The sequence below is a fragment of the Silurus aristotelis genome (assembly GCF_946808225.1).
Source record: "Silurus aristotelis genome assembly, chromosome: 7".
Lineage (NCBI taxonomy): Eukaryota > Metazoa > Chordata > Actinopteri > Siluriformes > Siluridae > Silurus > Silurus aristotelis.
The window spans coordinates 25,948,691-25,974,617 of record NC_139580.1 but is presented as its reverse complement, the minus strand read 5'-3'; the positions used below and the strand labels follow the sequence as shown (position 1 = coordinate 25,974,617).

The 25,927-nt window shown below is 38.4% G+C and overlaps 1 protein-coding gene across 1 annotated transcript; it reads left to right on the top strand.

Annotated features, from left to right (window-relative positions):
* The first annotated feature begins 819 nt into the window (after window positions 1-819).
* Window positions 820-23,134, top strand: sergef (secretion regulating guanine nucleotide exchange factor). The gene is made up of 11 exons (XM_083546459.1): window positions 820-916; window positions 1,571-1,706; window positions 2,099-2,254; window positions 5,048-5,142; window positions 5,253-5,313; window positions 5,408-5,521; window positions 6,905-6,967; window positions 7,231-7,389; window positions 8,515-8,639; window positions 14,393-14,429; window positions 21,919-23,134. Exons 1-11 carry the CDS (start codon window positions 896-898, stop codon window positions 22,101-22,103), a joined length of 1,152 nt encoding a protein of 383 aa, XP_083402585.1. The 5' UTR covers window positions 820-895; the 3' UTR covers window positions 22,104-23,134.
* Window positions 23,135-25,927: the final 2,793 nt, after the last annotated feature.

The following is a 25,927-nucleotide window of genomic DNA, read 5'->3' as shown; positions in this document are numbered from 1 at the left end:
TTATGCAAGGATATTGAAGAAATTTTGTCTTTTTCATTGCACGTGGCAGTGATTTTTCTCTTGGATTATGGTAACTGTGGTGGCTTTGGTCAGAGCAGTGTCTTTGTGATTTCAGCTTTTGTTAAAAATAAGCTATTCAACTCACCGCATTGAAAAGCACCTCTGTGTATTGATTTTCTCTTCAATTCTTTTCAGGGTTTACTATATTTCTGGTACCTTGATATCGTTTTTTTTCTTTTGCACATGTCACATGTCACGTGTTTTGTTTTTGCGAACCTAACTGAATTTTCTGATTATATACTACATTATTATGTCTATAGACCTTTTATCTTGCAATCAGGGATCCTGGGCATTTAGAATGAAAATGATTTGTGCAAATATGTCAATGGTCATTTTGTACAAGTGACTGTAAAGAATGCTTATAGCTTCCAAATAACTTGTGTAAAACAGCCCTCGTGGAATCCAGTACAGGTTTAAACTGCTAGATGAATGTGATATGTTTGGTTGTGGAAGAGGTTATTAAAAATAAAATTCCTTATTTTTGTAACAATGCCACTGTGTGTGTGTGTGTGTGTGTGTGTGTGTGTGTGTGTGTGTGTGTGTGTGTGTGTGTGTGTGTGTGTGTGTGAATCTCAAGAATACAGCACAAACAGGCATTACATCATTACAAAAAAGTAATATAAGCACATTTATTTAGTATTTCAAACCATTTTGACATTTAAAGCTATCTTATGTTGTCACTCATCAGCCCCAAGACACACACACACACACACACACACACACACACACAAAAGCACATAAACACGTGACAAATCTGGAAAAAAAAAAAACACCTTCCTTCGCGTGACGTCATCAACATGCGTCCACCCAAACAAATGGAAACGTCCACGATAACATGTATACATTGTACACGTGGGTAAGTTTTAGACCCCCTACTGATCACTTTACAGATAAAACGACGAACATTGGGATTTGAAGGGTATTAACTAATAACTAAAACGCTGTTTTACTTTCTAAAAGTCTTTCGTGCTCATGTTTACCCTGTTCCAATAAGAGTGTAAGATGTAGAACAAGAGGATCGTCTTCTTTTTTTCCAATGGTCTTCTTTTGGTCATGTGCACGTCAGGGATACTTGTGATATGCTTGTTATGAAGCTCTGGGCACACTATTACAGACATACATACACACACACACACACACACAGTTAAATATATACAGATACACACCCAATACCAGTCAAAAGTTTGGACACCCCATCACCTGATTGTCTAAAGCACAATAAGAAGGCAAGAAATGAACTTTTGACAAGGCACATGAGTTTGCCAAGCTGTAATCAAAGCTACATGTAGCTGCTATTGGCATTCTAAAATATAAAATATACTCCGGGTTGTTCTCATGGTTTGGATGTCTCAGTATTATTGAACAATGTTGCAAATAAGGAAAAACCACTGAATGAGAAAGTGTGTCCAAAGTTTTTACTCTATATATAAATACACACTGGGCTTTTAAAATCCTATACTTAGATTTGTCTTATGTCAGTTTCTTCTGTTGGTCTTGTGACCTCTGTTAGGGTGCTAACAGTTTTGGTCAGCTGGGACTAAAGAATGCTGAAGATCAAGTGAAGCCACAGTGTGCAGAGTATAGACAGGAAGCAAGAACATTACGGGCCATCACAGGTGGAGGTGGACATTCGGCACTTATCACCGGTGAGTGACATTTTTTTGTGGAAAACATTTTTTATTAAATTTTTTATTTAATGCAGAAATAATGATCCTGATATACATGATACATTTCCAGATTTAAAAATAAATACGCCAATATATTCTTGAAATGCATTCAAACCAAATAAGCTTAAATGTTGTCATATCGTGTTTTCCTGTTTTTCATATGTGTTGTTTAGCATATACATTATAATCAGCAAGTGTTGTTATAGCTAGAAATACAAGAAAACTTAAAGTTTACTCAGAATGTTGCTCCATTTCTTACTTGTCTATAAAGCCCCAGCTCAGTCTAGTTGTTATGGATTCGAGTGGATCTCTATCCCTGTCTCAGGGATCTTGGTGCAAAAATGACAAAATATTTTTTGTCTTTACTGCAGAATCTGGTGAGTTGCTGGTATGTGGACAGAATCACAAAGGCCAACTCGGACTTGGCCACGTATCAGAGGTCATGACCTTTCAGCTTTGCCAGTTGCCTGGCCTCAGGACTGTTCAGCAAGTGTCATGTGGCTGGGACTTTACCATCATTCTAACAGGTGATGTTGAAGACTTCAAAAACTGATACTATATAACAATCTAATATTACACTTATACAAAGTTTACCGGTTTATTTTATTACCAGACGTGTCAAACTTCATGCATTTTGTGTTGAAGCTCTGCAGTTCAACACTTAAGTACATTACTATGAGTTATCCCCTAACAATATACCAAAAGAGCTTTTTTCCCCCTCCATTATAAAATGTAAGATAGGCCAATGTATACATTTTTGTTTTGAAATAATAAATATTCACTGATCTATAAATGTAGGGATGAAACCAAACAATGTGGACAGAAAAAAGAAAAAAAAAAAGGAAATGTCACCTTTAAAGATTAAATACTCACACTTTAAAAATAATGGTAATGTTCCCTGTTCTTGTATCGTGCAAAATGTGGGTCATGTGAGCAAAAATCTAATTTGATACACTGCCGATTTTTTAAGTGTTCCCACTTACAAAGAACGGAGAGATCTGTGATTTTCATCGTAGGTACACCTCAAACTGTGAGAGACAGAATCTGGAAAAAATAAATAAATCACATTGTATGATTTTCAAATAATTTATTTCCATTTTATTGCATGAAATAAATATTTGATACAATAGTAAAATAAAACTTACTATTTAGTGCAGAAACCTTTGTTTACAATTACTAAGATCAGACATTTCCTGTAGTTCTTGACCAGGTTTGCACACACTGCAGCAGGGATTTTGACCCACTCCTCCATAAAGGTCTTCTCCAGATCTTTCAGGTTTTGGGGCTGTCGCTGGTCAACATGTAGTTTCAGCTCCCTCCATAGATTTTCCATTGGGTTCAGGTTTGGAGACTGGCTAGGCTACTCCAGGACCTGGACATGCTTCTTACGGAGCTGTGTGTTTGGGGTCATTGTCATGCTAGAAGACCCAGCCATGACCCATCTGCAATGCAATGAGGGAAGGAGGTTGTTGCCCAAAATCTTGTGATACATGGCCCCATCCATCCTCCCCTCAATACGTTGCAGTCGTCCTGTCCTCTTTGCAGAAAAGCACCCCCAAAGCATGATGTTTCCACCCCTATGCTTCACGGTTTGGATGGTGTTCTTGGGATTGTACTCATCCTTCAACACGGCGAGTGGAGTTTATACCAAAAAGTTATATTTTGGTCTCATCTGACCATATGACCTTCTCCCATGCCTCCTCTGGCAAACTTCACACTGGCCTGGACATGTGCTAACTTGAGCAGGGGTACCTTGTGCACGCTGCAGGATTTTAATCTATGAGAGTGTAGTGTGTTACTAATGGTAACTGTTTTAGACTGTGGTCCCAGTTCTCTTCAGGTCATTGACCAGGTCCTTCCATGTAGTTCTAGGCTGATCCCTCACCTTTCTCAGGATCATTGATACTCCACAAGGCTAGTTTGCCTATTATCCTGTAGCCCATCCCAGCCTTGTGCAGGTCTACAATTCTGTCCATAGTGTCCCTAGACAGCTCTTTGGTCTTGCCCATAGTGGAGAGGTTGGAGTCTGAATGACTGAGTGTCTCTTATACAGGTAATGAGTGGAGGATCTAACAGGTCTGTGAGAGACAGAATTCTTGCTGGTTGGTAGGTGATTAAATACTTATTTCATGCAATAAAATGGAAATTAATTATTTAAAAAATATAAAATGTGATTTTCTGGATATTTTTTAAGGTTCTGTCTCTCACAGTTGAGGTGTACCAAGATTGCTCCATTCTTTGTAGGTGGGAACACTTGAAAAGTCAACAGTGTGTCAAATACTTATTTGACCCAATGTATTTTTGATTGCCACTGGCAGCAAGCAGTTCCTGACCACACAGCTGATATTATCATGTCTATTATACATAAATGGTTTTATTCTGTGAACTATTATTATTTGGACTTCTAGGACATATCTGATGTAGTTTCTGATGGGCCATACTAAGTGAAACTGCTTACATTTTTAAATAACCTAATAACAAATTGCAGATTCGAACCTTTTCAAGTTGTGCTGTTAATGCATTGTGTTACCTTCTTGAGAGTCGACGAACGGTCGCACATAGTAGTTGTGTGCGAGTCTCTCGGTTGTCCTGAGTCTAAAACAAATTGATCACAGAATCATATAGTTGCTGCTGTGAACTGCAAAATCTGTCAGATATGCAGTAGGTGCTGGAAATCCTAATAGTGTGCAGTTCCTGGAGAAGGAACTCAAGGATTCGTGTATTATGGATCATATATAAGAATCTGCTATGTGAAATTGCGGATTCAGGGCACTTCATATAATACAACACGCAATTTTAAATGATTAACATTTTACAGATTCGGCATATGGTGTATGTACATTTATTATTATTTCAAGTTTGGGTTATTTATTGCAATTTTTTATCAATGGTAACTCATCAGAAGGTCATGAATGCAAATCCCAGCACTATAAGGATTACACTGTTAGGCCCTCGAGCAAGGCGCTTAACCCTCAACTGCTCAGTTGGAGATGATTGTAAGCTGGTCTGGATAAGGGTGTCTGCCAAATATTGTAAATGTGTATAGTAGAGTATAATCCTTACCTCTAGGGATTCATCAATACCACTTTCTCCATTTTTGTATACAGTATCAATAACAGGGCTGAGTATCAATGAATACTAGATGCTGCTGCTTGTAACACAAGAAATAACCCATGTCTGTAATTCAGTCTGGAAAATATCCTTTGAGCCGATACAATGCAGGATTTCAGAAAAGTATGAAGCTCTATATACATCTCTACTAACAATGACCAAAATCCTAAAATTGAATTTCATCGTCACACTTGCGCTTTATCTAGTAGATGACGGACACGTCTTGGCGTGTGGCTCCAACTCTTTTGGTCAACTGGGAGTCTCCGTGGAGACACAACACACGCCGGAGCCTCTTCTACTCACGGTAAGAACGTGTGTTTTTTCTCTAGTTATGTATTGCACCAAAACTTGACATAGAGTTTGTTCTTCCAATCAAATAATTAGTTTTTTTGTCTTTCCTCCTTTTGTTGTTAGTCTTTAAAGGAACCTGTCATCAGTGTAGCGGCAGGGCTTAGACACACGCTCGCTGTAACAGGTACATGTACGATAAGCTTCACGTTTTCTTTTTTCCGTGTCTCCCTTCCTCTATTCACTCTCCACGTTCCATGTGTTGGTTTGTTCGTGTGAAGGTTCAGGGGGAGTGTATCAGTGGGGTACTGGTCTGTTAGGTCAAGCGAAGAGAGCACTGAGTCCTCAGCCTATCCCTGGCCACTTCAGCTCCAAGGAGCCCTGCCTGGTTACAGGTAAGATCTATGGTGGACTTTATAAACACGTTAAAAGGCATGAATCAGTATATGTTGACGAGCCAAACCGGCAGATTCGCGCAGGCGCGATCGACCTTGCAATCACATTCTTCCGATGTATCGTGTTGCCTGTTGAGAATCGGTGAATGTGTACACCTTACATAATAAGGTGTGCGAGTCCGTCAGTTGCCAGAAGAATTGATTAGAGAATCATATTGGTGCTGTTGAGAACTGGAAAAAGCTGTCAGATATGCAGTAAATGCTGAAAAAACTAAGTGAGTAAAACTAAGCAAATCTGCCACAGAGACGTTTGATATGACATACGTTTTACATTCGGCGATGCTGCAGCGAGTCGTACGAGGTGTTTCGCGTGGCACGTATGCTTCAAGAGCGGAGGAACTTCACTGGAAGACGGCGAGAGATCAGGAAAACCTTCAACGAGCTCAAACCCCAAAAATGTCGCAACCATTTGGCAATTTGTTTATGATGATCGTCAGAGAACGATCTTTCTCCTGTGGACTTCGCCCTCTTCTCGAAGATGAAGATGCAGCTCAAAGGTTGCAGTTTTGACACCATTGCGGAGATCCAGCGCAAATCGCAGAAGGTGCTTCCAGGACACATTGCAAAAGTGGCAGGAACTCTGGGGGCGCTGTATTGCTGTTTGCTATTTCGAAGGTGATAGTGTGTGAACGTAGATAAATAAAGTACTTTCTTGTAAACAAAACTTTTTGAGAAAACCTCACAGCATGTTCAGGGCCGTTCTGAATATTAAACAACATGCTATTTTTTATTTATTAACATTTTGCAGATTTTACAAGACACATGTTTATCACCTCAAGTGTGCATAATGTATTGCTATTTATATCAATGGTAACTTGTAAAACATCACCACTGGCATTTATCAGCAACAGGAAGAAGTAAATGAGGAAATTTCAATTAGAAAATTTTCACTGCAAAACCCCAAAGAACTAAAATATTCTATGTTTTATCAGTCATATAAATTCTGTCACAGTGATTCAAGGCTTGATTTTATTTTGTTATTTGACACGATCAAAAACCATATATAAAACGTTTGAGAGCTACAACAATGACATCAAGCTACTCAGAGACAAAGTTGGAGTTCAGGCTGAGTACAGGCTGAGAGCCTTCAGGAATTATGGCCTCATTTCTGGTAAGTACCATAGAGAACATTGATGATTTCTTTCTGGTTTTTGCGGCGCATTGTGGGGAATACTTTTAGGCGCCAAATGTTCCAGTGCAGTCTTTAAAAGGTTTTTGGGTTTGAGACAGACTCAAAATGACTGAATCCCTGATCACTGCCCTGACTGCTCAACTACGGGAGCTGATTGAGATGTAGCCTAACGCATGATTCTTCACATTTAGGGCTGGACCAGGTATCTGCCAAGCATGTGACTGCAGGTTCTGCACATTGTGCTTGTTTAACAGGTGAGCTTATTCCAGATTAAATGCTCTTTTGACTTTAAACCAGGCTTTGAAGACATCAGAAAAAACATCTGTTCAAAATGTTTTGTCTACAAGCTTGAGCATGTACAGGTCCCAAGACTACTAAGTTCACACAGACTGCTAGTCTCATTACAGCATTAGTATAACCAGCAGTAGCATTCTCTAGCTAACCTATTGTTGTTTGAGCAGAATATACTCCTAAAGTTTGAATATAAAAGTAATTTGGATGTCATTGTTTTGTCTAGTGTCTGGTCAGGTGTTCCTGTGGGGCAGCAATAAACACGGCCAGCTGTGTAGAAAAGAAACCTTCCTACCTCTTCCTATAGCCTTAGACCAATCACTGTTAAATGGAGAAAAAGTTTTAGCTCTACACAGTGGCTGGACTCATCTAATTGCCCAGACAGGTACGAGTAGTAAAATGATTAAACATACACACACAGTGTATTTTTTATTTGGATCATGATGTAATTCATTTTACAGGATAAAAATGATTAGGATATTTCTATCTGTACAAACTTGCTAAAAGGTGTATATTTAATTTGGATACCACTTAATTGCTTTGTGTTGTCTTACATATAGATGTTGCCTTGAGCTTAGGTAATCTTTCCCTAATAATCACAAATGATATGGAGTCATTGTTTTTGTCATTTTGCCCTCCATATTTGCCCCACCATCAGATCAGAAACATACGTTTTTCTCCCTCGAAACACAGACGTCTGGTTGACCGGAATGGTTTCTTCTCAAGAATTTGCTTGTGTTCGGCCCTTTTTATCCGGAAACAAGTTTTCTGGATCGTCCTTTTGAATAGCAACCGCTGAGCATGCCGCTACCACCATCTACATTTATAGTAGAAATGGTGTTAGCTTGGTTTTCGCATGTACAGTCAGCCCCCCGACCTACGAATTTTTGGAGATACGGTGAGGAAAATAAGTATTTGAACACCCTGCTATTTTGCAAGTTCTCCCACTTAGAAATCATGGCGGGGTCTGAAATTGTCATCGTAGGTGCATGTCCACTGTGAGAGACATAATCTAAAAAAAAAAAATCCAGAAATCACAATGTATGATTTTTAAACTATTTATTTGTATGATACAGCTGCAAATAAGTATTTGAACACCTGTCTATCAGCTAGAATTCTGACCCTCAAAGACCTGTTAGTCTGCCTTTAAAATGTCCACCTCCACTACATTTATTATCCCAAATTAGATGCACCTGTTTGAGGTCGTTAGCTGCATAAAGACACCTGTCCACCCCATACAATCAGTAAGAATAATCGATTCACGAAATAGATAGGGACCGGAAAAGCGTTCGTAAGTCTACCTGTATTTTATTTTTATTTTTTTTGTTTTTGTTTAAAGCCTAATGCTTTTCTCTTGGTTCAAATGGTTAAAAAAAAGGATCGCCGATTTTGTTGAATGCCATCTATGATCAACTCAATGCTTCAGAGCCACAGGAATAAAGCTCTTATATAAGTTTGTAGTCAAACCAATGAAAAGGCTTATATTGTGAGCATTTGATTGAACTTCTAGATGCTAAGAGAGTACTTACATGGGGAAGAGCCAGTTATGGACAGCTTGGGAGACAATTGACAACCACTGACAGTTCAGAATCAAGTCTTCCTTCTGAGGTTCGGACTCTTCATGGCGCCACTCAGGTATGAGTTTCTCACGTTTTTTTGTTTTCTGGTTGAATGCCAAATTCTCCACTCTTCTGGGAGGATGCTTCATTAGATTTTGAAGTGTGCTTATGGAGATTTGTGCTCATTCTGCCACAAGGGCATTAGTAAAGTTTGCACTCAAGCTCTCCAATCCAACTCATGTAAACCATATTTTCATGGAGATGGCTTTGTGAACAGAGGGTAACAGTCTGGGGAAGAACCACATATAGCTGAAAATGTCTGGTGTCCCAATACTTTTGTCCATATATCGTTGTGAGATGTAGTGTGCAATCAGAGCCAGCAGGTGGAGACGTCACTGTGACTATTTTTTTATTGTTTCTTGCATCCTGCCTAGAGACAGAGCATTCACAGGCATTCAAGGTCACCACTAACCTTGGAGATGCAGTATTTGTGTGTGTGTGTGTGTGTGTGTGTGTGTGAGAGAGAGAAAGTAAACCAATTTTCAGTGGAAAAGTTTAAATCTCATGTCTTGAAATAACAGTGGATTAAAGGTGTATAATCAGAGACATATTACACTGTCCATTTCAATAAGTGTGTGTGTGTGTGTGTGTGTGTGTGTGTGTGTGTGTGTGTGTGTGTGTGTGTGTGTGTGTGTGTCTGTGTTTTGGGAAAAGTAAGACAATGTGAGTTAAAGCCTGACATGACATGTGCCATGCTGCATATTTATTCCCTGGTGAGAGTTTAAAGTTGGATCTGTCCATATCCTGTCGCTGTAGTTCAGTATTTACGCTCAGGGTTTTAAACAGCTGTCCCGAAATGACTAGATTTTTTCTGCTACATCTTTTTTTTCTTTCTTTCTTTCTTTTTTTTTTTAAGTGTCTGCTTTTATCACTTATCCTATTTAATCTTCCGAAGCTGCTGATTCCACATTGTCCCTGTAGTTGTTGTTGTGGTATTCACTTGTACGCTGTGTGCCATTGAGACAACCGACAGGGAAGGGCAGAGCGTGCTGTAACGTGCTGCAAAAGTGTTCTATCTTTAATGAAAGCGAGAGGCAAAGGAACAGAGGAGTACACCATTGGCCCTGGGGATGCATGTACAGTCATGTGAGGGAGCACAGTGCTCGAACACACAGTTTCTGTCCTTAATGCGTTCGGTCTGAAAGTCCTTGCCTTTGGCTTTATGTAAAGCTGCATCTATAACTCTCCTGGAAGGGCATCCAAAGCAAATTTACTGCATCCGTTTGGATCAGTTCTGTGTTTTATGTGAATTCATTTGGCAGGTGCTTTTGTTTCTGGAGGTTTTAAGCAAATGACTAGAAGGACATGCATTTATTTATGAATTTTTGAAGAAAAATTAAGACATGAACAGTTAAATAACAGGCGGATTCAATACATTGCAAAAGGAAACGCATCCTAAACCCCCTCGATTTTCCATATCATGCTTCTTCCCCAAACTGTTACCACAAAATTAGAGGCACAAACTAATGAATGTGGTAGCATTCAATTTTCCCTTTACTTTAACAAGAGACCCAAATCTGTCCCAGCAAGACATTGCACACAACCAGCTCCATGAAGATATTCTTTACATGGATTGGAGTGAAAGATCTAGAGTGGCCTGCTATAGTGCGCTGGTCTCAACTCTATTGAACACCTTAGGATGAATTGTAGCTCTGACTGCACCCCATGGCTCCTCACATCACCTACATCAGTACCTGACTTTACTAAAACCCTTGTGACTGAATGAGCACAAATCTCCATAATAACACTCCAAAATGTAGTGGAACACCTTCCTAGAAGAGTGGAGGGTATTATAACAGCAAATGTGGAATCAGTGTGTAATGGGATGTTTAAAAAGCAAATCTTATGGTCAGGTTTCCACAAATAAGAGGAATATGGTCACTAATCCTTTCTCTAGTCAGGATTCCAGTTGATTTTGAGGTTAGAAATTGTCACTCATTTTACACGTACATATGTTCCAATTCTAATTTAAATCATACAGTTGTCATGGCCTGGGGTTCACAGAAAATTGTTTTTATTTGCCATATAAGTTTGTGAACCCCAGCAGTCAAAATATTCTCCATGCTGCAGTCAAAACATCTTTAAATCCCTCCTTTTAATTTTCAGAAGGTAAACAGACTTTAAAATGCGTTCAGTTTTTTGGCTGCCTCACATACAGTACACCAAACCATAACCTACAAATACTGGCCTTAACCCAAATGAGCTACTTTTTAAATCTATTAATAAACAGGTAGCTGCATTCTTCAGGGATGGCCTGCTGAGAGAAGACCTAGAATCATACAGCGATGTTATTCCTGGCCAGATTTCACTCACATAAGTGCTTAACTTTAAATCATTTTCTCAACAACAACAAAAAAAACAACAACATGCACCTATTGTGTTCATTTAGATGAATACTATAAGATCTAGCTGTTAGCATGTTTGTTTGTCTGGTATCAGAGCTTTTATTTTCATGAGTTAGCTTTACTTGATGTTTGTTTGCATGCCTTGGTTCATAAGTGTGTTCATTTTTTGTTGTTGAGGAAATTAGTCAACTTTTTTCTTGGTTTTTTTCGAAGTTTTATTTTCATACTTTGAGTAAATGTAGCAATCTGATTAAATGGTTTCAAGATTTTAAATTGATGAGCATTTTCACTTTTACTCTTAATATAATAACTCAACATACAGCCATTATTGTCAAAATAGCTGGTAACAAAAGCTGTACGGCGTGTAACCGTGCAAAGCTGCATGTCCTATTCATCATGTTTGTTTTTGTCTGCTTGACAGGACCATACAAATTTGTGTATTTTGTATTAGAGAGGTTACAATTTGGTGCTTTGAGTACAATTCTCTCATACTGACCACTGGATGTTCAACATGGCACCTCGTGTCTCTCTGAGGATTTGAGAATTAAATTGTTGCCTTGCAAGGGTCGAGCTGACGCTTGAGTATTGCAGTATTGCTTTAGAGGCTGCAGGAGCAGAAGGTCCGCTTGTCAGTGCTCACACCATACGCCGCACACTGCAACAAGTCGGTTTGCATGGCAGTCGTCCCAGAAAGAAGTTTCTTTTGAAGCTGCTCCCAAGAAAAACCCCAAACAGTTTGCTCAAGACGACCTGTCTAAGAGCATAAATTACTGGAACCATGTCCTGTGGACTGATGAGATTAAGACATACTTGTTTGACTCAGATGATGTCCAGCATGTGTGGTGAGGAGTACCAAAAAAAATTGTGTCTTGCCTACAGTCAAGCATGGTGGTGGCAGCATCATGGTCTGGTGCTGCATGAGTGCTGCTGGTACTGGTGACATTCTGACATGATGCCTTCCTTTCAGAAACTGGGCCAAACGGCAGTTTTCCAACATAATAACGACCCGAAACACATCGTCAAGATGACCACTGCCTTGGTGATGAAGCTGATGGTGAAGGTGATGGAGTGGATAAGTATGTCTCCAGACCTAAACCCAATTGAGCACCTGTGGAGGGTGGTGGATGTTTCTAACATCCAGCAGCTCTGGATGTCATTATGGAGGAGTGGAAGAGGATCCCAGCAACAACCTGTGCAGCACTGGTGAATTCCATGTCCAGGAGGATTGAGGCAGTGCTAGATAACAATGGTGTTTAGACAAAATATTGACACGTTGGGGACAGTTTTGACATGTTCACTTAGGGTGTACTCACTTTTGTTAAGCGTTATTTAGACTTTAATGACTGGTTGTTGAGTTCTTTTTCAAAAGGACAGTAAATGTGTACTGCTATACAAGAGGATGTCCCAATTTTTTAACTTCTGTGAACTTTCATTCTTTTTTTTTTTATGTTTGTTTTTTGTTTAGTTTTTTTATAAAATACAAGAAGATTTTACAATAACGGAAATACCCTAAGCAAATACCTTTTTTAAATATATATATATATTCCCTCAAGACCTGCATATGGATCTGAATTTTAACCCAATTCTGTAAAATTGTATTTGTATTGCACTTTTAACGAACGACATTATCCCAGAGCAGCTTTATATATGTAAGTAGATTAAGAATATTTGTTTGTCTGTATATTAGTTTGTCTCTGAAAGTTCCCCAATGAGGGAACGAGAGGAACCAGATTCAGATAGGAAGCCTATTCTCATCTGGGTTATATCTGGATGTTTATTCATTACCGCTTCATCATTAGCTTGTAACAGCTTTTTTTATGTGAGGTAGCAGGAGAATGAGTAGGGTTAGGATAGTAAAATAGTGGCTTCTTCGGGTCATATCAGATCATCATACTGTTTTTTAGAGTAATTCATTTTACTTGTCAAGGCATAAACTTGGGTTTTACTGAAACTTGAATTCTATAGACTCCATTTAACATCAGATTTGAGAATTTTGGAAGCAAATAATCACCACATAACAACCCACTATATAGTATGACACCTTGGGAAAGGTTTGTATTGTGAGTGGCAGATCGGTGGTAATGACATTAGACTTTTGATCAAAAAATTTTGAGGTCGAATCCCAGCAAGTTTTTTTTTTTTGTCCAGATTTTCCTCTTGGAGCGTATTAAAAATAGAAAAAAGAAAAGAAATATTCTTGTTTTCTCAGACAAAAGGCTAAAGGATGGGCAGCAAACCTAAAAAGGCAACGCAAAACACGGGTGGAAAATATCATTCATTAACTTTTATACAAAATATAAAATAGAATTTAAACCTTGGTTAGGGAGAAAGTGCATTCTGCAAACAAAAAAACCTCAATGTGAATTCCACAAAGTTGGCAGAACCAGAGTTCAGCTTGTTCTGACAATTGTATTAAATGTTCTATTCAATGTCCTGGGATTATTTTCTCACACACACATTTTTTTATTAAGCCGTGGGCTTGGCTAAACGACAGCCTGTTTTGTAACTGATGGTAATAAGTATAAGCAGGTTTTAAGACAGAGCTTCTTTTTTTTTTTTTCTTCATACTCCGAATAATGTATTGCAAATCCATCACATTTTCTGGCAATAGCTTCCCAGTGCAAGGCGCACGTAAACAGTTTACAGCAGCGGTAGACGATTCGCTTCTTATTACATTTTTATAAGTGTAGATTTACACTGTGTTTTCCTTTTATTAAATAGAGACTGTACTTTTACAGAACTTCTGCCCAGTCTGTATGGAGTTTGTGCTTGTTGTCCCTATTCTTCGAAAAATTGCATATTTTGAGTACATACAGTGAGGAAAATAAGTATTTGAACACCCTGCTACTTTGCAAGTTCTCCCACTTAGAAATCATGGAGGGGTCTGAAATTGTCATCATAGGTGCATGTCCACTGTGAGAGACATAATCTAAAAAAAAAAATCCAGAAATCACAATGTATGATTTTTTAACTATTTATTTGTATGATACAGCTGCAAATAAGTATTTGAACACCTGTCTATCAGCTAGAATTCTGACCCTCAAAGACCTGTTAGTCTGCCTTTAAAATGTCCACCTCCACTACATTTATTATCCTAAATTAGATGCACCTGTTTGAGGTTGTTAGCTGCATAAAGACACCTGTCCACCCCATACAATCAGTAAGAATCCAACTACTAACATGGCCAAGACCAAAGAGCTGTCCAAAGACACTAGAGACAAAATTGTACACCTCCACAAGGCTGGAAAGGCTGCAAATACTTATTTTCCTCACTGTAAATAACTAGAATGTCAAAGATTTCAGTGAGATGGACACCGATGCATGAGCATAACTCCTTTACAGCACTGGGGTGATGAGGTTTACTGTGATTCTACTGATGTGATTATTGTGAAGTTTTTTTTATTTATTTTTTCTCTCAATACAGATCGCCTGTGGCTCGGAGCACAACCTTGCTATCGTAGGTGAGTCACATGTTCATCTAGGTGTTTTCATTTGTCCTGCACACAAAGCATTGCACTTTGGATCCAAAGGTTGTGAGTTCAAATCTCAGCCACACCAAGCTGCCACTCCTAGGCTGCAAAGCAAGGCTCTTAACACAATAGCTGCTCAGTCTATTTGAATACCCAATTCTGATTGGCTGGAAGGTGTGCATTGAACCTGAACATAAAAGTAGCATGTTAAAATAATGATGAATATGGTGATTTTGGTAAACGGGTCCAAACTCAATCAAAATCTAACCAAAAAATACATAAAAAAGCACAACGAGTTTACAAAAGCAGCTACATTGTTAGTAAGCGTGCGGCACAGACACACATCATTTACTCACACACTCACAAACTCACGCACACACACGCACTCTCGCTCTAATAACTATTTTGAACCCGTACAAATAAATGTACTTTTATGGCACTACTTTATCTCTGTCTATGACTTACATCAGCCAGATTTCTAGATCCGTATCTGAAATAGCTAGAAAAAATGTGCATTATTTTTATCCATTTAGTCCATTTTTCCACTGCAAACATTAATACTATTTTTTTTACTTTTCATTGCTGGCAAGTGAATAATTCATAGCTTGGCATGTTACACCATTTCAGTATGCTCTACAGAGGCATTCCATTATACGGTTTCTGCGCTTTGCATTAAAAGCATGTAACACATTTATTGTTTCATTATCAATTACTTTCTAAAGCCTTATTAAACATTGGCCATTAGCCAAAGCAGTGAGCACTGAGAGCAATGATGTGATGGAGGCATGAAAGCGTTTACTATGTGAACAAAAGTTTGTGGACACGTGATCATGTGCCTTTTGAACATCCCATTCCGTATTTTGTCCCCATTTGCTGTAATTATAACCTCCATTCTTCTGGGAAGGTGTTCCACTAGATTTTGGATTGGGATTGTGGAGATTTGTGGAGTCAGTGTTCCAATGCATCCCACAGGTGTTCCATAAGTTTGACACCAAAGCTCTTGTGCAGGAGATCTTCCACTCCAACCCTTGTACATCATATCTTCATAGAGATGGCTTTGTGCACAGGTGGTGGTTCAAGTGAAGGGTAACATATACAATTGTGTGCCTTAAACTTTGTGGTAACAGTTTGGGAAAGAACCACATATGGCTGGAAAATTATACTTTTGTCATGTAGTGTATATAGATGCTACAAGCTTGCCAGCCTCAGAACTCAGAGGAAAGTATAGTTGCAGATACCGTACCAAGTTCTCAAATAGTTCTCAACGTTCTCAAATTTTTGATGGGCATGAGAGTTATGAGTTCCATCCCATAATTGAATGCAGCAAAATAACGTACTATCGGCCTTAACCTTGGCTTTCGGTCAGACTTTAAAAGGTCAATACTTATATTTCCTGTCATTACCTTAGGGATAAATAAAGAGCTATAGATAAGTAGCCAGTCCCAGAATCAATATGAGCTTTTAAACAGGCTTTTGAGAAAGTCTGAAAGTGAATGTAGGGTTTGATGTACAGGCTCTCTGGTTGCATGTGGGCATTCGAAGGTATATGCCCTAATTGAGCTCATGGTTTTTGGGTTTGTTTCTTTCGTTTATGTATTTCTTTTTAATGATTTGACTTATCTTTCAAATCAACTCATTGTCGTTAGTAGGTTAGCTTATATAAATCAAAATTTCTTATTTGAATTGCATAGGCAGTTCCTATCGCCTTCAAATAAAGTCAGACGAAGGACACTGTTGTTGCCTTTGTCTCTAAACATGAGCGAACAGATGCACAGGAAGTCAAATTAATTACAAAACGAGTAGTGCTGATTTGGACTATCGGCTGTAAACGGCCACTGGTTGAGTTTGAGGTTGAGTTTTCACCTTTCTTTTATATATTAAAAAAGATCTCTTACTTATCGGGCGTAAATCATACTTCTTGGGACTCGCTTCCTGTCTCTAAGCACGAATGGCAGGAAGTGTGTGCTCTGGTTAGTTGTAGTATAATAGTATAATATATTGTAAAATAGTTCTGAGAAAATATAATAAATGTGTCAGAAAAAGACATCCAAAGTAGCTTTGATGATACACCTCTATATTGTACCATATTATTATGCTGATGTGTCCACAGCACACAAGTATTTTGCGTTTTTAGAGCTGGTTGATTGGACACTTTTTTTTTCTTACAGTTTAATGTTACTTATTTTTTTCAAAAAGTTAAATAAGATTTTTTTTAAATACCATACTACAGTTTTGCTCGTATTTTCTTTAACAAACCGACTTATTAGCATATATAAATATATATGAACTCTATAGCTCCAAAACTATTGGGTCACCTGACCTTTCCTGGTATATGTGGTTATTTTTCAAACTGTTACCACAAATCTGAAGGCACACAATTGTCGATTGTCTTTAGATGCGCTATAATAACATTTAGCATTCACTTGAACTTTGAAACCCAAACCTGTTCCAGCATGGTGATGCTGGTTTACATGCTTTGGAGAGGAGGATCTTGAGTGGCCTGTTATAGAGCTCTGATCTCATCCCTACTGAACACCTTTGGGATGAATTGAAATGCTGACTGCACCCCAGGTCTCCTTACCTACAGTACAGACCAAAAGGTTTTCTTTATTTTCAAGACTATGAAAATTGTAGAGTCACACTGAAGGCATCAAGGGCTATTTGACCAAGAAGGAGAGTGATGGGGTGCGGCGCCAGATGACCTGGCCTCCACAGTCACCGGACCTAAACCCAATCGAGATGGTTTAGGGGTGAGCTGGACCGCAGAGTGAAGGCAAAAGGGCCAACAAGTGCCAAGCATCTCTCGGGGAACTCCTTCAAGACTGTTGGAAGACCATTTCAGGTGACTACCTCTTGAAGCTCATCAAGAGAATGCCAAGAGTGTGCAAAGCAGTAATCAAAGCAAAAGGTGGCTACTTTGAAGAACCTAGAATATGACATTTTTCTGTTGTTTCACACTTTTTTGTTATGTATATAATTCCATATATAATTCCACATGTGTTAATTCATAGTTTTGATGCCTTCAGTGTGAATCTACAATTTTCATAGTCATGAAAATAAAGAGAACTCTTTGAATGAGAAGGTGTGTCCAAACTTTTGGTCTGTACTGTACATCAGTACCTGTCTTTTATAACACCCTTGTGATGAACACAAATATCCATATTCGCACTCCAAAATTTTGTGGAACATCTTCCCAGAAGAGTGGAGGGAATCATACGAGCAAATTGGGACTAAATGTGGAATGCAATGCTCAAAAATCACATACTGTACTTATGACAAGGTGACCCAATACTTTTGGAAATTTAGTGTTTAATAAAGTACATATATGTATGTATTTATGTATATGCGCAAGTTAGCATTTGTATTGCGATGTTTCGTTTTTAATATTGGCATCGCTAAAAACAATAGATGCGCTTTACTTTATTGTTTAGAAACTGACCAGTAATTTGTGACCATTATTTTATATGTAGATCGATTTCTCCTCGCTAAACTGTTTCTCAAGCACCACCGCCGGCACGTTAATTTGCATGTCACGACACTACGGAGACAGAGGCGTGTCCTGAGAGTCACATTGAATACAGATTAACATGGCAGAGGTAGAGCTGTAACTTCCTTTGGACAGAACAGGAAAATAATGTCTGGTTTTGTTTAATATATATTTTTTTTGCACTACAAAGGCCTGTTTGTGAAAGGGCCAGACGTTAAAAGTCAAAAGGTAGTTAAGTAAATGTATGATTTACAAATAAAAGCAAACTATCTGTACCATATTAAATTGCATAACATTCTATTTTTCCGTTGCATCATATTTTATTGAATACTAATTTAAAGTTATAGTAAATCATTTATAATCTTAAATTTCACTTTCTACATATAGATAATTTTTTTTTTTACTGACGCAAATGTGTTAAAAACGTTACTTCATGATACACAAACAGCTTGTATCCGATGCACTCTTTTAAATAGATGCATCACGTCATTATCTTTTATGCCGATGCGAATCTGTGAATTTTACCATTCATATGTACCTTGTGTCAATATATGATATTTGAAGATATGATTTTTGGACATCCCATGTTGCTGTTTAATGGGATTCTTTTGTACTAAACAGCTTGTTATGGAGCTGGTGCTCATGTCTCCTGTCATCTTGTTATCTGGGAAACCAGTAATTGTTTCATTAATACAACTGGGTTTTGTAGGAAAGGCTTAGGCTCATGGTTTAGCTGATGGCAGCATGGTGCATTGCATATATGTAACCTTATGTTTAGATGCTATCATATTTTCTTTTAAATGTGAATTTGTTTACCCCAAAAAATGAACATTTTTATCCATTCAGTGAATTTTACACTGCAAGCATCAATGACATTTTGAACTTGTCCGTGCTGGCAAGCAATTAAGTTGTGCTTTAAAACCGTGTAACAATAATTATCAATTACATACTGAAGCCTGATTTAATCATTGGTATTAACACATTTGCACTGAGAGTGGTGATGCAATGGAGGTACGAAAAGGTACACTAAACTTTGTGGACACTTGACCGTGTGACAAGGTGACAGGTGGACATGGATGCCATCTCTAGAACAAGAAGCTATTACAAAAGAAGCTCTAGGGATGTCAAAAAAAAAATCACAATATTACAATACTGGCAGCTTGGTGCATTGCATATGCTGTTTAGATAATTCAATATAAGGTAGCTTTTCTTTTTACTGAAATCAGTTTGGAGCTAAATTAGTTTTTCCCCAGAGCAAACAGGGATTTAGGCTGATTTTACTTGTTTACCCTGTAAAAGATCTCTCATGTTCCTGGATTAGAGAGAAAAAAAAAAAAAAACCTTTTCCTTCTCTCAAGATCGCTTTATTATTCCGTATGTTGCTACGTTTGTTGCCATGGCAACAGCAGCGGGCTTCCTTTCAATGACCGCACACTGCCCTGTTGTTGAATTAATTGCGTTCTGGTCTTTCTGTTTAGAAAGATTGGACATTTTTCTTCTCTCCTAATAAGCTTTCAAATACATTTCAGATTGAACTACTAATACCACCATGCTATATTCCTTAAGACTGGAACAGACAGGCACGAGCGACCATTTTCCCGCTGGCTTTGTTGATTGGACGCTAGGTTGTTGCCCAGTTCAGGTTGTGGAATGCGCCATTTCAAAAGCGTGTAAAGTAAACAAGAAAGAGCAAGAAATCTGAGAAAACTGGTCTCGCCTCGAGAAAAAAACATGCTCGCTTCAGGTTGCCACGGCAATGAGGGAGTTATGTAACAGGGTTACCATGGCACGTGTTGCCACCGCATGTGTTGCCACCGCACGTGTTTCCATGCTGGGTAGGATGGACCATACCCACCAGCTGGATGAACTCCAAGCCCATACATCCAGTAGGCTTAAGGATTAAAGGTTTGATTACAGGAAGATGGTTGTAGTTATTTAAGTACCAGATAGCAAATACATGAGTGTATCCACAAGCATTTACTCTACTTATATAAATATTTCCATTTTCATATATGTAAAAAAATAATAAATCTTTTTTTTTTTTTCCATTTGAACCAAAGCAGCTTATAGTGTTTCTGGTGGGTTTTGTTGCTAAGGGTCTTGCATCCATTTACTCATAGTGCTGAGTAGAATTAGTAATTACCTCCTTCTTATATTGCCCGGATAATATCTATGGGTTTGGTGGTGCACATGTTGGATAGCAGGTTCACAGATCATATAAGGTTGCATGACTGGCTGTAGATTTGTTGTAATTGTTTAGAACTTAAGGCTTTTTATGTGCGAAAGTATCATTTTATTTGGATAAATTAACCGTTTTTCTTTAACGTAATTCGTTTCTTTTTAATTCCGTTCCAAACCGTTCATTTGAGTTCAATTCCATTAATACCATTTCATCTGTACAGGGACACACACATTGTCCCGGAGCAGCTTTAAAGAATAAAATAGATCGTAAATGTCAATTGTAGCATCATAAATGACTTCCTATTATCTTTTTTTTTTTCCTCCTTATGAGCGAGCTGAGATGTTCTGAGGAAAAAAAAAAAAAAAAAAAAACCCTTTAGAGGAAACAGACTTAATGGTGAACACATCCTCATCTGGGTGACACCTAATGTCTATTCCACCGATGTAGCGCCATCATTGTGAAGCAGGTAGCATTGGTCTTTTATTAATTTAAACTCTAGGGTCTGACTTTTTGACGTGTTACTATGTGAGTTAAAGGTTTTACTTGGATGGATTTGAACGAAGATAAAAGAATACGCAAGGCGTGAAAATCACTTTGAAGTTTGCACTCAATCAACACATTAAAAGAACTTTAATGCGTAACCAATTTACGTTCCAGTTTACACACTTATTCTGAGTAGAATGAAATTAGGGTTATACAAATAAAATTGGTGTATATTTATAGTAAATAAAAACCTGTGGTACGGACTGAGCACGCAGTAACAGCTACCTAATTCCAATATATTACACATTAATATATAGAATGCATTATACCCTAATTGTTCGTAAGTGCATCAAGTCCAACTGTTACATAAGTTTTGATGTAACTACCGTATTTTTCGGACTATAAGCCGCTACTTTTTTCCCACCTTTTGAACCCTGCGGCTTAAACAACGAAGCGGCTTGTTTATTAATTTTTCCTGGGTTTTTCCCGGTTTCACAAACTTCAAGCCAAAAAACTGAGCCCCATAACATTAGACCAATAAAAAACGAAAAATACGCACCTTACCTGTGTTCTGAGCTGCACGGCATCAGGGGAAAAAAAACTTTTTTTTTAAACGCACGACGATGCCAAAAGAAAAACTCCAGAGATAAATAGTTGTGAAAGGAAGGAGGAAGACAGTGAACAATGACTTTCTTGGTAGGCTACTGTTTAGATACAAGCCGTTGTAACGCGTTGAGTCTGGGTGAAGGGAGAGCTCGCTAACTCCAGTTGCAACAGAAATCATATAAGCACAGACAGGTTTCCAAAACTCGTGCTTTTTTATTTTTCTTGGCAACAGCGTTACGGGTTAGTCAAAGAAACTTAGAAATGAGCATCAGAAAATAATAAGGACATATTCCTCGGTCTTGCACACATGCAGTAATAGCAGAAAAATACGGCGGCAGGCTATTCCCAAAATGCCGCTCTGCTTTTAAAGGAGCCACAACATATTTCACCCGTGTAACAGACACTGTCATTAAAGCCTGTGTAAAGTTCATTAGTTTCAGTGTAGACATATACGGCTTATAGACAGGTGCGGCTTATTTATGTTTAAAATAAAAATCTTTGTCAAATGCGGTGCGGCTTATATATGGGTGCGGAAATCCGGAAATTACGGTACAAGCTTTTTGGAGTGTGGAAGAAAACGGGTTCCTGAAAGTATCTGTAACTTTTCACGTTTTAATGTTAGAAACCTTTAAGATTTCTTCCAAATTGAGAGTCTTTTTTGGATGCTCTAGATGATCTACACGTTTCGATTGTGTTTTGTGTTATTTGCTCTGTCGTTATAGGAGATCAGGTCTTTTCCTGGGGTTGGAATGAGCACGGAATGTGTGGCGATGGTTCTCTTTGCGATGTCATCCAGCCGCAGCCAATCCCTGCCCTGCAAAATGCCAAAGCTCTCCTGATTGGCTGTGGAGCAGGACATTCTTTGGTGCTTTGTTGTTTGAAATACAGTGAAGATACTGGAAGCTGAACAGCATTTAGAAAGGTGTTGGATCCATTTCAGGTGCCCTTTAGTTTGTTTTCTCACTGCATGTGAATAGAAGCCCCCTAATGATCTTGTATAAACCTCTTTTTCTCTCTTTCTTGTCTTTTTGTCTCTTTCTCTGTCCGTGAATCTTTCTCTTTGTGTATGTCTATGTCTCTCTCTCTCTCTCTCTCTCCATCTCTGTCTGTCTATATCACCACCTTTCTGTCTGCCTGTCTTTCTCTCTTTCTGTGTCTTTTCCTTGCTTTGTCTGTCTATTTGTGTCACTCTGTCAATCTTTCTCTCTGTATCTGTCTGTTTCTCCATTTTCTTTGTCTGTCTATTTGTGTCACTGCCTGTCTCTCTCTCTGTCTGCCTGTCTTTCCTTTTGTATCTGTATCTATCTCTCACACACACTCTCTCTCTCTCTCTCTCTCTCTCTCTCTCTCTCTCTCTCTCTCTCTCTCTCTCTCTCTCTCTCTCTCTCTCTCTCTCTGTCTGCCTGCCTGTCTTTCCTTTTGTATCTGTATCTATCTCTCACACACACACTCTCTCTCTCTCTCTCTCTCTCTCTCTCTCTATTGCTCTCTCGCTCTCTCTCTCTCTCTCTCTCTCTATTGCTCTCTCGCTCTCTCTCGTCTGCTGGACTACTGGGGTGGCGACACGCAAATTGCCGCGTCTCCTATTAACGCTATTATTTTCTCATGTTCGCATCTCGTGCCACACTGTAATTTATATGACCACAGAGGCTCAGGATCACCTCAGAAAGCTAGAAATGCCATCTGTTTGATCTAAAGCCACTGATATATATTTCTTTATAAATGATTGATGATGATGATGATTATTATTATTATTATTATTATTATTGGGTATTATGTATAGTTTGTATTGATCTTGGCCATATTGAGCTTTGTAAGATTATCATAATACATATATTTTTTTATATCAAATAGTTTAAAACACTCATGAACCCATGAAATAACATGAACCTATGTATGAATAATGAACTCTATAGTAAAGCTAAGCTCTGCATTCAATCAGTTCTTTTCCACTCAGTTCAGTTCAATTCCATTTCATTCCATTCCATTTGTACTGTGCTGGACATTGTCTCAAAGCAGCTTTTCAGAATGAAATTTATTCAGAATGAAATTTAATTCCTTTAAATTCAATTACATTCGTACACATTGTTCAGTTCACATTGGTTGGATTAAATCTCAGCTTTACAGAATGAAATTGATTGTAAATATAAATTTAGCGTCATATATTAGTCCCTACATACATTCATTCCTTATGAGCGAGCCAGTGGTAACAGTGACAAAAAGTTTGAAGAAATCTCGAGTGGAACCAGACTTCATTGGTAAACCCATTCTCATCTGGGTGATACCGAATGTCTAATCATTACAATTCCAACATTTTGGATGTTATCAACTTGTTTACTGATAGACGCTTGAATGCAAAACTGTTTGTGGCAATCGCAGCCCGAAGTCAACTGTTTATATAAATTACAGTCCAAAACCATCTTTAGCTTAACTCTTCCACCAGAAAGCCACGATTTCCCCATTTTTCCCTCCACGGCACTGCGGTACAGCAGGTAGCATTGGTGTCTTACTAGTCTAAACTCCATGGTGTGGGCTTTTGACGTGTTACCATGTGAGCTAAGGGGTTTGTTATGGTTTTAAATGAAGATGAACGAATACGCGAGTATTGATCTCGACCTTATTGAACTTTATAAGATGATCAAAGTATTATTTTTCAAATATCAAGGTGTTTCAAACATCTGCCTTTGTAGCTAAATTGAATGAAACTCTCTATTAAAGCTTAGTTTTGCATTAAATCAGTTCGATTTGATTTATATGGAACTTTTAACAAGAGATCACTAAAAAAAACTACCTGTTGGTGGAAAAACCACAACCAAGGAACGAAACTCTGCTCGTCTGCACCAGATTGTAAATGGGATTATTAATCATTTAAAGCATACAGCTGTGAATGTCGTGAATTGGGAAGCGCAAATTGTCACGGAAATCCTGGAATGTTCAGCTGGGCGATGTTTGTGCCTAAGCTATTTTCCTCTCTTTCAGGCTGCTCATAGTATTGAATGATTCACTACCTGAAATGAAGCCCATTACACGGACAGTCACTGCCTTCTTCCCTTTAGTCCGACCTATTTCGGTATGACCAAAAGTTTGTGGACACCTGAAAGCTCACACCCATATGTAGGTCTGTGCCAAACTAAAGGAACTCAAAAGATCCAGAACCTGGTACAGCTTGACCGTGCTCCTGTGCATAAATTGAGCTTCATGTTTGACAATGGATGAGTGGAAGAACTTGAGTGTCCTGCACAGAACCTTGGCCTGAAAACACAGGTTTAAATCCCAGACCTTCCCACACAACATCAGTACCTGAGATCTTATAGGTGCGTGAACACAAATCCCTACATCTACACTCCAAAACAGAGGGGAAAGCCTTCTCAGAAGATTCGTAAACACCCCATTCCACATTTAGTCCCCATTTAGACCTTCAATCTTGAAGATGTTTCACTAGATTTTGGAGTGTTTGTGGAGATTTTCAGGTTTAAGTTTCAGTCAGGAACTTTAAAGCAGGTGAGGTGAGGAGGCCTGGGGTGCAGTCAGCGCTCCAAGGTGTTCAGTAGGGTCAATGTCACAGCTCTTTAGCAGGAGATCCCCCACTCTAGTCTTTTTTCTAAAGCATATCTTCATGAAGCCGGCTTTGTAAACACTTTGTATTGTTTGGTTTGGGTCTCCTAGTTTAAGTGAAGGGAAAATTTCATAGGCTTTCAAAGGCATCGGGAAAAAATGGCATGCCTCTAGCTTTGTGGTAGGAGTTTGAGAAGGAGCCACATATGGCTGGAAAAGGCAGGTGTCCCAATAGTTTTGACCTTATGAAGAGACTTCTGTTCAAGATATAACTCAGGAGAGGTCCAGAAATTCAATTGCACGCCATCAAATGTACAAATAAAAAATAAAAAAACACCAAACAAACATTTATAAAAAAAGAAAAGATTTATTTTATTGACATTTCTGTGCAATTCTCATTTTCTAATATTTATTCAATGTTTATTGCATATTTGATAGCACCCTTAATTTTAAGAATTAATTCATTCCTTTTTTTTATTTAATTTTTTTACTGAGAAGCCTTACGGTTCAGTTTGTTTTTTTCCCCCGTAACATAAGACACACAAAAAACCCCTTCATTAGTATTTTTTTATTACTCTTTAGTTTGCGCTAATTGTATTTATTTTTTTTCCTCAGGAAAAAAGACACAAATTTGCTTAGACAAATCAAACCATCAATGAAAAAAAAAAACATCTTTTGAACCACTAAATCGCACTACGCACTTTGTCGGCCGAAAATATCTCGTCATTGACACGTACCGGTGCTCTAGGTGGTGTTCCTTGTGTACAAATAAGTCCAGCATGTTGTTACAGTGTGACGTCGACATCGCCATGGTTACGACTGGCAGTGTTTCAGGTTGGTCCCAAAAGAACTGGGCGTACTGTACATTTCCACAAATATGAAAAATAAATAAATCGATAAATATTGCACCGAACCTAAGCCACAGTATTGGTTTCATTCAATTATGCACCTGTCTGGATAAAGACCCTGTACTTTTTTTTTTTTTGGACGTTGCTAAACGAGTGTATTTGAAAAATCCCGTCATTGCTTTATTGCGCTGGATTGTCGGTTTTTAAAAGAAGAGAGAAAGAGAACAATCCAGACACACTACAGCTTGGTTGGATTTACAGGAAGAATTAGAAGATGAAAAATTCTTGAGAATTTGTCAAACAGCTCACGTGACATAAATACAGGACG

What these genes read in the sequence shown, in the direction of transcription:
- sergef (XM_083546459.1), top strand. Translation starts at nt 896, where the DNA reads ATGTATACATTGTACACGTGG. An exon ending in ACACACGCTCGCTGTAACAG is followed by an intron (nt 5,314 to 5,407) that starts GTACATGTACGA and finishes GTTCGTGTGAAG; the next exon opens with GTTCAGGGGGAGTGTATCAG. An exon ending in GCACAACCTTGCTATCGTAG is followed by an intron (nt 14,430 to 21,918) that starts GTGAGTCACATG and finishes CTGTCGTTATAG; the next exon opens with GAGATCAGGTCTTTTCCTGG.